The sequence below is a fragment of the Eulemur rufifrons genome, chromosome 2 (assembly GCF_041146395.1).
Source record: "Eulemur rufifrons isolate Redbay chromosome 2, OSU_ERuf_1, whole genome shotgun sequence".
NCBI classification, from domain to species: domain Eukaryota; kingdom Metazoa; phylum Chordata; class Mammalia; order Primates; family Lemuridae; genus Eulemur; species Eulemur rufifrons.
In genome coordinates, this window is record NC_090984.1 from 89,525,937 (window position 1) to 89,538,672 (window position 12,736).

Genomic DNA, 12,736 nt, shown 5'->3' on the forward strand with positions numbered 1-12,736 from the left:
TGAAGATAAATGAAAATATAAGGCTCCCACGTAATAGTAAGTATAGATAATTATACTTACTTGTATTCTTGTAATTTTGGTGCACAGAATTTAAATCACAAAAATTTTTAAAAAACATAAATAACACTGGAGAAAATCACCATTGCTGTGAAATAGATCTCCAGAAACTTTTTCATTTCACAAATCTGAAAATCTATACCCATTAAATGACAACTCCCTACACCTCTCTCCCTCAGCTCTGGTAACCACCATTCTACTTTCTGTTTCTATGCATTTGACTATAGGCATATCTCAGAGATATCATGGGTTCAGTTTCAGAACACCATAATAACATGAATATCACAATAAAGCAAGTCACATAATTTGTTTTCAAGTGCATATAAAAGTTATGTTTATGCTATATTGTAGTCTAAGTGTACAATAACATTATATCTAAAAACAAGGTACATACCTTAATTTAAAATATTTTATTACTAAAAATGCTAAAAAATTATCTGAGCCTTCAGTGAGTCATAATCTTTTTGTTGGTGGAGGCTGCTTACCGATCAGGGTAATGGTTGCTAAAGGTTGAGGTGACTGTGGCAATTTCTTAAAATAAGGCAACAATGAAGTTTGCTGCATCAATTGACTCTTCAGGATCTAGAATTAGAGAAAGTTCATAGACTTGACAGCAAGTATAATCCATAAAATAAAAAATTGATAAATTGAACCATATCCAAATTAAAAACTTTTGCTCTGTGAAAGACTTTGTTAAGAGGATGAAAGTAAAAGATACAGACTGAGAGAAAATATTTCAAAGCACATACCCAGAAACGGACTAATATGTAGAATATATAAAGAACTCTCAAAACTCAACATTAACAAAGGACTACTTAGAAAATAGGTAAAATATTTAAAAGGGGCATTTTATTGGAGAAGATATACAGATGTCAAAGAATCACATGAAAAGATGCTCAACATCATCAACCATTGGGGAAATGCAAATTAAAACCGTATCACTACACACACTTATTGGAATGGCTAAAACTAAAAAGTGACAACAACAAATGCCGATGAGGATGCAGAGAAACTGATCACTAATATATTGCTGGTGGGAATGTAAAATGGTACAGCCACTCTGAAAAATATTTTGGCAGTTTCTTTAAAAAAACTAAACATGAAACTATCATATGACAATGCCCAGCAATTGAAATATTTTGCATTTATTCCAGAGAAATGAAAACTTACATTCACACAAATACTTGTATACAAATGCTCATAGCAGCTTTATTTTTAATAGCCAAAAACTGGAAACAACTCAGATGTCCTTCAATGGGAAAATGGTTAAACAAATTGTGGTACATTCATACCATGAAATAACACTACTCAGCAATAAAGAGGAACAAGCTGCTTATAAACTCAACAACTTGTATGAATCCCCAGGAAAATTTGTTGAATGAAAAAAAATCCAATCTCCAAAAGTTACATGCTGTACGATTCCATTTATATAACATTTTTGAAATGACAAAATTATTGAAATGGAGAAGATATGAGTAGTTATCAAGAGTCATGGAGGGGTGGAGTGAGAGTGGCTATAAAAGTTTCACTTTATGATGATGAAACTGTTCCTTATTTTGACTGTACAGTACTGTATCCGTATTACTATCATAGTTGTACAAAAGTTTTGCAAGACACTACCATTGGGGGAAACTAGGAAGGGTACATGGGGTCTCTATTATGTCTTACAACTGCATGTGAATCTAAACTTATATCAAAATAAAAAGTTTAATTTATATGCTCATTGTCCCATTAACCCCAAGCCTGAGAACTTATCCCATAGAAATAAAGCTATCGCAGTATAAAAACATATACAAATTTACTGAATTTGTGTTTAGTGGCAAAACATGGAAGCAAAGTGAATAGCCATCAGTTTGATAATATTAGAATAAGTTATGGTATATAATACGTGTCCATTAAAATGATAAATTAGAGCTGTACTGGTTGACTTAAAAGGATTTGCAAAAAGTTGAGTAAGAAAATCATAATGAAGAAAAATATGTGTGGAATAGTACTCCTTTTTATAAAATAAATAATGAAAAAAAATCCCTATATGTTTGTGAGTATATAAGTATATATGAGTGTGTGTATGTATGAATTTATATGATTATTTGAGCATGGAAAAATATGGAAGGATACATATTAGGCTGTTGATGGAGTTACCTAGGAAGAAAGATGTTTTGGGGACACCAATGTAGTAGAATGGGGAAGAAACGTAGCTTAAAGAAAAAAAGAAAAAGAAAAAAAAAGACTGGGCTGGGTGAGAAGATGACCAGCTTGCCACAGGTAGTATGTGCCTCCTCCATGGAGAGGAAACAGAATAGTAAATGGATTCTTACATTTCAAAGAGATCATGTAGGAGAGAACACTAGATTTATCCAGGAAGTGATGGGAAGCACCAAGACTGGGTAGGGAGAGGGTTCAGGGCAACTTGCCTGGTTGGGGCCTGGCTAAGAGCCAAGAGAAGCTCCTGGGTTCAAGAAAACAGTAAAAGAGGAGCCTTAGGGCTCTACCCTCAGATATATGGATGTATGCAATTTGTTCTGTTTCTCTGGAGAACCCTGACTAGATGCTTGCCTTGAAAATTAGAGTGATGTAGCCACAAGCCAAGATATGCCAGCATCCATCAAAAGCTGAAAGATGCAAGGAACAAATTCTTCCCTAGAGCCTTAAGAGAAAGCATGGTCCTGCTGATAACTTGATTTTGGGTCAGTAAAACCAATTTTGGACTTTTGGCCTCTAGAACTATAAGATAATAAATTTCTGTTGTTTTAATCCAAAAAAGTTGTGGTAATTTGCTACAGTAGCCAGACAAGTATTATAACCTAGTTAATAAATTCTATTCTCACAGGGTCTGAGTTAGCAATTCTGAAACTAATTTACATGTATACTAGGATTGAACAAGAAAATAAATGTATCTAATGACAGCCAGGCTTCTCATTGTCAGAGAAAGCAGTTACAAATAAACAAAAGGAGAATACTAGAATGAACCTCATGTTGCTAGACTTATCAGTATAAACTCATGTTTTGTTTGGTTTTGTTTTGTTTTGTTTTCAGCCGATAAACAGACACACAGACATGTGGATATATAGATACAGTATACGTGCATGTATTTCCTAGTTCTACCTACTCAGACAACCTATCTTTGCCCACTGAGAAGAAAGGATACCTCAGGAGCTATTTTGTGCTTTTTACATACATTCCTTTGAGAATAAATCAGAGTCTTGACTGATTTTGGAGTATTACTCTTATATTCTTAGAATACCTTTCCTAATCAGAGAGAAAAAATTAGTCTAACCATATTAAAACAGATTTTTTCTTAAACATAATTAGATATACAGTGCTGATTTTTCTTCTAAATGTAGTAAGAGGCTCTGGAACTGGATCCCATATTTCTGAAATCTTACTGAATAGAAGTGGGGACAAATTACTATTTTGAAGACAATAATAGATTTGATTTATATTTAGGGGAATACTTCTCTTTAAAAAGTTATATTTAGAAAGCTATTTGATTACACAAAGTTATTTTTTGTATTAGAAACACTGCACTTGCCTCCACTAGTTGGATGACCTGTGATATTCAAACCCAACCAAACAACTCTGGTTCCTTTCTCCTTTTCCTTTATACTCAGATGTTATTCAAATGTACTTCTTTTAAACAAGATATATTTTTCCAATTTTTATGTATCAGCAGTATCAAATCACAAGACAATCAGTTATTATCACGTGAAATGTACCACCATCACACACCTGAACTACTACAATTGATTCCTAAGGGGTTTAACACTAATTTCTCCCAACTCTGATTGTATTGTTAGTTTAATCTTCTTTATTCATTTATTTTCTCTTGCAGCTCCAACATTTAAGATATAAGTTCCTTATTGGCCTCAGAAATCAAGTCAAAACACTTCAAGATACTCTATAAATCAGTCCTACCGTATCTATTAAACACAATTTCCTGCTTATTCTCCATTCCAATTAGGACTATTCTTTAATTTCCTCCACACATAGTAAATTTGTGATTGCATTTTTCTTTTGCTCATATTATTCCCCTTAACTAGAAAGCTCTCCCTGTCTCCTTAACCAAGTCAGTTCAATTCTATTAATTTAACAAGTGTTTAATGAAATAATACTAAAGACTAGCCACTAGAATTAGGCAATAAAAAATGCAAATCTAATCAAAAGTAATACACTGGAAGGAGTGGTGGAATTGGAAAATTTGTAACCATCATGATGTTGATTTAATAGGTTTGGGCAAGAATCCTCAATAAATGTTAAGGAAGAGAGGAAAGTTTTGGGAATCAGGACATTTTTACAATTTCACGTTGTTTCCCCCAACCCCCATTGGTTGTTAGTAGTCAGAATTTTTTATAATAAATAATACACAAATTTTAAAAAATGCACATCTAAAAAGGCATCAACCTTACACTCAAGAATTTTACAATCTATATAACTTTAAAGTCTTAATTCAATTATACCTCCCCAGCAAATTCTTCCTAGGCTTTCCAGTCCATAATGTCCTTTCTTTTTCTTAGTTTTTAAAATGCTTGGTCTCTTCTCTACCACAGACCAAGTTATAAATTATAGAATTTAATTATAATTATTTTACTAAAATGTGATTTTGTCATTTCCTAAGTTTTGTCTCTTCAACCAAGTTATAAGTTCCTTGAGTATAAGACTATGTCTATGTTCTGGCCTTTTACATGCTATCAAAATTTCATGCACACTGTAGATACTTTAAAAACACTTATTTTTATCTTACCTCATTTATCAATACATGATAAATCTAACCATACTGGTGTGCTAGACATTACCTTATTTAAAGTAAAAACAAACCACGGAATCACTGGCTTGCTTAAGGCTAAAACAAGTTTTGAATCTTTAATAAACAACAAATAAACCAATTCCAGCTTTTTTCTCCTTTCTCATATATAGTCGATGTCTTTATTACATTAAAACTACCAAATAATTCAATCATAGGGACAATAAAATAAATGAAAACAAAACTCCAGCTTTTCAACTAAAATTTTCATCTTTTGACTAGTTGTTGAAGGTTTGGTTTTTTTTTTTTTTTTTTAAATACAAAGTTTTCTTAAATTCCTTAGTTAGATCAACCTTCTTCTTAAGAGTCTTTGGGAAGGCTTAATTTAATACAACTGTGATAATTTGTGGACACTCTAAAGACACAAAATAGACCCTTACACAAAATTTGACTTGCATATTAAGACAGATGATGCCACACACCCACCCACAATAGGGTACGAAAAGGTGTTTCTACTCATATAATGAGTCTTTCTCCGGAGAGCAGAGCAGGCCTCCTAGGCTGATCTGAAAATGGCTTGAGAAAGAAGAGAAAGGAGACTGGCTTTGGGTTTTTACAGTGGTTGGGAAGTGGGGTTGGCGTGAGGGCTCTCACGCATGGTTTGAACTTCCTACTGGCACTAAAGAAGGGAGCAACCAGGCTTTCTTATCAGCTTGGCCAGGTGTGGAGTAGAAAGGGAAAAAGAAGGCTGAGGTTTATAATCTGTCAGCAGTCACACATCAAAATATGAAGTCAAACTCTTTATCATTTGAATTTATCACAACGAATATCCCATTCGTTTATCACAACAAATTTTAAAAGCACAAAATACAAAGATATTGATCCATATGCTTATAATTTCATCAAATTTTAAATATCTTCATTTAAGCTATATCTAATTAATTGACAAATACTGAATATAAAATATAAAGATGAAATTAATTTTTATTGAAGACAGAAAATATTTTAAATGTTCTTCAAAAAAGGTTTGAGCAAAAAAAAATACATTAACAGGATCACCACTGATACAACAATACAATTTTTAAAAATTACTCTAGCCTTTCACACTTAATTTTCATCCATTAAAGATATTAGCATAACTGATGAAATTAGAATTTTACCACTTGTTGTATTAGAAGAAAGTAACACAGACTTTCTTCACTATTAATGACATAAATTCTTTGAAATTATTAGAGTACTGCAGCAGTGAAGCATAAATGAAACCCAGTAATTTTAAAAGAGTTTTTTAGTAGCTAAAGTATATCTCAGCACTAATTCTGCACAAGTACTACTAAAAAGTCTTCTGATGGCCTGGCAGAGTTCTTGTTCTTATCAAAGCATCTACAATGCTACCAGAATGAAACTTACTATTTAAAGTGAAGATTTAAGAAAAAAGCATCAAATTCTATTAAGATTAATAATAGTTCTACCTGAACATGGCTTGCAAAATCAAAACCAAAATAAACAAGGATTAGCTAATGCCACAAATGAAAACAAAATATTCAATATTTCAGTAAACATAATCAAATAATGTAACTATGGTAACCCATTATTGTTTTAATCAACAAGAAAGTAGATAGTCTTCATGTTTAAAGTAATAATGTAAATTTATGCCCTCAAACATTACAGAGTTGTAAAATAATTCAAGACATTAATAACTAGTTCAAAAAAAAGTAAACTGGGTTGTATTTTGTGAGGAAGATGAAAAACCTTTTAAAGAAGAAGAAGGTGTTGAATTTTCATCCTGTTCAAATGAAAACGGAAAACTAAAATCATCTTTTCCAGCTCCAAATGTATGAGTTGAAGTGACTGATGGAAAAGAAAATGTAAATGCATCTTCTCCTGGTTTCTCAAATAAGTTTCCTAAGGAAGATAAATATTATAATATGTTAGTCATGTTATATAAAATGTATATAACCTACTGAATTGCAGTATACAGCATATAATAACTAGAGTAACATTGAATCATTTATCTATTTAGTAGATATTTATTAAATAACTGTATTCCTCTTGAGTGCAAGGCTGTACTGTATTCGGTATTATTAAGGTTAAAACAGACTCAAACTTAAACCCTATTTTCAAGTAATTTGAACTCAAGTATATAAAGAACTAATATATAAGGTAGAAAGTAGGCTAAAACACTTCAAATGAAAAGAATAGCACAGAGGCACAAAAATAGGCATGTGGAGAATTATTAGGCCAGGGTAACACAAATCAATTTAGCTTATCAGGAGCACTGAAAAATTAATAAAGATGTATTAAATGAAAATTAATCATGATGAGCTTCGAAACATTGTTGAATGTCCCGTTATAGAATCTGGACCTCATTTAATAGGTAACGGGAAGGCATTAAAGATTCTCAAGCAGAAATACAACATGATTTGAACTGCCTTATAAGGATTACTCAGGAGAGAATGTGTAGAAAGGCTGGACAGGAGAGTTTAGAAGTGGGGATAACCAAAAAGAAAAAAAAGTTTATTTTCCAGCAAAGAGATGATGAAAGCCTGATCTTACCTACAATCATAGCAATGGGAATGGAGAAAAAAATGCTGGATCTGACAGACACTACATAAGTCAAACTTATTCAACTATTATTTATTCAGTAACTACAATATACTGTTCATGGCATTGTTCAAGGAAATTGACATAACAGTGAAAAGAGTTCTCAAGTTTTAAAAGGAATTGTTAAAATCAACTTTACATGTAGAAGTTTAGGTTGATGACTCCCAGAATTTCCATTAAGGAAAAACATTGTTTTTCATTTATCCTATTATTTAAAACTATAAATACAATAATATATTTTCAATATCCTAATTATAATTTAAAATAAATTATCATTAAACAATTTCAAATCTACAGTAATCCAAAGACTTACTTGAAACAAATCTTTTTAAGTACTTATGCTTTTTGAATGGAGAACTAATCAACTTTACATTAAGCAAAATTGTTCAATTTGTGTCACTTCGAAATTTTCATATATTTTTAAACATCTCACTTATTTCACCCTAAATAGGGCTGAGCCAACCAGCATTAAGATGGATGGGTGGATAGATGAATGGACAGATGGGTGAATGGATGGACAGATGGATAGACTGACAGGCAGACAGACTGATTACCAGATACTCATGTTCTTTCTCTCTCTCCCTTTTTCACTTTATTTTTCCACATGTGTATTTTTCAGTATACATCCATAAGACTTAAAAAAAGGAAAAAAGGCAATGTAGACATAGATCCAGAAAGAACTAAAATCTTGAATCTCTCTTTGAATAAATTAATCTGATTTTGTTTTAAATTTCAGAATAAGTTCATATGAGGTCTTCATAAAATGCCTATGCTCATCATAATAAAATAATAGATTACTATGAAACATAGCATTATAGGTGCTGTGGGGAATTCAAAGATGAATAAAAGAGTCCCTGCTCTCAAAAAACCTGTGATCTAGAAGAGATTTTACATATTTTCATAAATAACTAATGATAGAAGGTAGAATGTAAGTAAGTGTGAAAAAGAAGAGACATTCAGAAAAGTGAGGGAGAGATCTTTTTTGAATAGAAGTTTGAGTGGGTAAATAAAAGGTTTTATGGAAGAGAACTTGGTCTTGAAAGATAGAAAGAGACAGAAGTTGGGGATTGTAAGAAAAAAGCAGGTAAGAAAGTGTAGGCATATTTGAGATACACTGTGTTCTTCAGTGGCCAAAGCACAGGTTATTCTTGTAAGAGAAAAGGCTTAAAAGGTATGTTGGGGGATGAGGAGAAGTTGGTTAATGGGTACAAAGGTACAGTTAGAAGGAATAAGTTCTAATGTTCACTAGTACAGTAGGGCAACTATAGTTTACAAGAATTTATAGTACATTTCAAAATAGCTAGAAGACTTGCAGTGTTCCCAACACAAATAAATGACAAATGTTTGAGGTGACATACCCAATTACCGCATACCCCAATTACCCTGATTTGATTATTACACATTGTATGCAGGTATCAAAATATCACCTATACCCCATATAACTATTATGTATCAGTTTTTTAAAAAGGCATGTTGGAGCTAGGTTAGAAAAGTAGGAGCATATCCGGGGATTAGGGAAGTGACATGGCCAACATTATGCATAAGGAAGATTAATCAAGCTGTGATCCATAGGCAAGCTGAGAGGATGAAAAGCCAATTAGGATGTTACTGTAATAGCCCAAGTGAACAGCAATAAGACTTTGAAATATAATGGTTTCAATGAAAATATAAAAGAAAAGAAATATTTGAGAGAGAAAACTGATAAAACTTGATAACTAGCTGAATGTAGTCACAGTCAGAGAGAAGTTAAAATTATCACTGATGTTCTGAATCTTAGCAACCAGAACAATGAGGATACCATTAGGGACTTCAGAAGGAGAACAAGTTTGATTTCAGATATGCTGAGTTTTCAAAATGTCAAGGGATGTCTTAGATATAAAGAGATTTCAATTATACAATCAGAAACAAGGTCCTAGAATTTAGAAGTCAGTGCAGAAAGATATGAATTTGGTCATCACCTGTATTTATTATATTTGAAAGCACCAAAATGAACGAGTGTCAAATGAATGGAAGTGTCAAAGAAGAGAATGTAAATAGATTTTAAATGTAAATTTTAAATTTTAGATTTAAAAATTAATGAATGTCTACAATCGGTGGATTCATTCTGGTCTCATAGCATTAAATACCATTTATGAAAATTCCAAAATCTATGTCTCCATCCTATTGAATTCCAGATTTACATATAATTTCCTACTTTACTTTCACTTATATATCTAACAAATAGGCTTTTCAATTATAACTCCTCCAAAGTTAAACCCTTATCTCCTTCCAATTTCAAATTAACTTCTCCTACAATCCTCTCATATTTCAATAAATGGCACCGTTATTCATGTCAAAACTTTGACATTATCCTTGTTTCTTTCTCTCAATCTTTATATTCAGTCCATAAGCAAATTTTCCTAGTTCTATCTTCCTAAAAGTATAACCAAAATCATACATCTTCTCACTATCTGTTGCCATCAATTCTCACTTATATCATTTTAATAGCTTCCTAATCTATCTCCTGCTTTTCCCCTTGTTTCCATTACAGTCTGCTCTCCATATAGCAGCCAGAGTAATTCTTTAAAAACCTGTTAGATCATTTCAGTCCTTTGCTCAAAACCTTCCAATGGCTTCCCATCTCACTCAGGAAAAAACCCTAAAGTCCTTAATGGTCTACAGGTCCTACATGATTTGTTCCCCCTCCACCCCTCTGATTTAATCTCCCACCAGTTTCTCTTCCTTATTCTATTCCAATCATACCAGTTTACCTACTGTTCAATGAACATACTGAGTATGTTCTTTTGCCTGGAACACTTTCCTCAAGTAGCTTGTACCTGTGCCTCCTTCAGGTCTCTGCTCAAATGTTGTCTTTTAGTGATGTCTTCTCTGACTCCCTTGGAACACAGCAACCACCTTCCCAATCCAAGTACTCCCTATTCCCCCAACTCAGCTTTACTTTTCATCACAATATTTATCACCAACAGTAAGTAGACAATTAACATCCAGCCTGGGCTGATTCAGGCCCACCTGGAAAGACCTTGGAGTCTGACTTAGAGTCTCACAGCACTGTTTTCTTAGCAAATACAGAATTAAGATAAATGCAGAATGTTGTGTTTGCCTAGTCTGCTCTGTGGGACTGCACCTGAATTACAGGAGCTATGAGTCAGTATACAGGCCTTGAGTCTCCCGACCAGAATCATATAAAACTGTGGTCCCCAACCCCCAGGACACCGATCAGTACCAGTCCATGGCCTGTTAGGAACCGGGCTGCACAGCAGGAGGTGAGCAGCAGGTAGGTGAGCTCGCAAAGCTTCATCTGTATTTATAGCCACTCCCCATCACTTGCACCACAACATAAGTTCTGCCTCCTGTCAGATCAGCAACATTAGATTCTCATAGGAGCGCGAACCCTACTCTAAACTGCACATACAAGGGATCTAGGTTGCGCACTCCTTATGAGAATCTAATGCCTAATGATCTGAGGTGGAGCTGGGGTGGTGATGCTAGCACTGGGGAGCGGCTACAAATACAGATCATCATTAGCAGAGAGGTTTGATTGAACAATAAATGTAATATGCTTGAATCATCCCGAACCATCCCCCATCTCTCTCCAGTGGAAAAATTGTCTTCCATGAAATCAGTCCCTGGTGCCAAAAAGGCTGGGGACCACTGATATATAAGACTGGTGGGAAACCAAGGCTACAGCTCTCGTATGCCAAGGTGGCCTACATGCACCATACCTCTTATCCACAGCAACCTGACATGTTCCATGTGGGTGAGGTGGCAAAATAAAGCTTATTACTATATTTAGGTAGTTGGTGGGCCCCTCAATGAGACAAAGATGCTGTACTTCCTGTTATCTCCTATCCTGTATCTTTTTATAAAGTAAAGAAATTGTAATATTAGATTAAAAATTATAACATGTGAATCTGACTGCCATTCAAACCCATAACAACTGTTTAGTGCACTGACATATTATACATTGATTTCTTTGTCTATTTTCAGTTTCTCCCATTAGAAGGTAAAACCCTATGAGAACTTTGCATTTTGACCACAGTTCTATCACCAGAGCCTAAAGCATATAGGTGTATAAAGCATAACACATATACATATTAATATTTATATGTTGAATGAATTAACCAATCAAGTGAAAATGAACAAAGATCCAAAAAAAAATACCAGAGAGAGACGATGAAATCCAAAAATTCCGGAAAGAAGATGGGAATAATCAACCATATCAAATGCTACAAAGAGACTGAATATGATAATAAATGAAAGATAACCATAATGTTTGATAATTGGGAAGTCATTAGTAATCTTGGAGAAAGCAAATTTTGGTACAGTAGTGAGAGAAGCAGCTAAACTGCCAAAAATAAAAATGATCAGTGAATGATATAAAAGTAACAGTAGTTTTTAAAGAATAAATTGAGCACCAAAGAAAATCAGTTAGAGAAACTAAATACTAAGGGGAAAGTTAGCATGTTTTTAAATGTAGCAAACTTCAAATCACTTACCAATTTCTTGTTGTGATGACAGAGGATTTACATTTTCTGAAGAATAATGTTCATGAAACTGGAAAATAATTTCCATTAAATGTTACTTGTGACATCAGTGGAACAGTATATATAGCATTTATATTTGAATCTCAAACCTAGTTATTCTAATACACAGAATGAAAGCAGACATGTAGTAACTTTTTATATAAACACTATTGTACTTAAGTAGAGGTCTATCTTCAAAATCTGTCATTTATTTATATTAAAATAAGGCCTATTGACTAGATTCTAGTAATAGATAAAATATTAATAGGCAATATACATTGTACTAAGGATATTTACTTTAGAATCTTAATATCACCTAAAATTCTAGTGAATTTTTGCTTTATTCTGAAGGCCTTTAACAAGTCAGGCTCTTGGTATTGCTTTTCTGTCTTTAAAAGTAATAGGAAGTTGACAGCTTCATGTCAGTTCAGATCAAGTTTTGCTGCAAGAGTCTATTTACTTAGTAAGACAGACTTTTAAAAAGTGGGATTATGACAATATAGTTTTCTTTCTTCTTTTTCTCTCAATATTGCATTGTGAGCATTTTTCCATGTCGTACTTCTAAAACAGGACTTTTTTCATGGCAGTATAATATTCCTCAACGTAGATGTAAGATATGGTTGCAACCATTCTTTTATTTTTTACATTTAGGTTGTCCCAACTTTTTTTTTTCTAATGTAAAAATCACATTTGAATAAACACTGTTATGCACAGATTTACATTTCTTTCACAATTCATAAGGAAAGCTGTTTCCCATAGATTTTGTAAGTCATTTGAATTTTTTTTTCAGTGAATTATCTATTGACCAAATGGA

At 33.1% G+C, this 12,736-nt stretch overlaps 1 protein-coding gene across 1 annotated transcript in view; it reads right to left on the reverse strand.

Annotated features, from left to right (window-relative positions):
* Window positions 1–6,500: 6,500 nt before the first annotated feature.
* C2H14orf39 (chromosome 2 C14orf39 homolog) overlaps window positions 6,501–12,736 on the reverse strand; it is a 44,453-nt gene continuing 38,217 nt past the window's right edge. The window contains exons 16-17 of the mRNA XM_069465025.1: window positions 11,896–11,953; window positions 6,501–6,700 (exon numbers count right to left, since the gene is read on the reverse strand). Of these exons, the coding sequence (XP_069321126.1) occupies window positions 6,501–6,700; window positions 11,896–11,953 (258 nt within the window). The remainder of the gene's footprint in view (window positions 6,701–11,895; window positions 11,954–12,736) is intronic.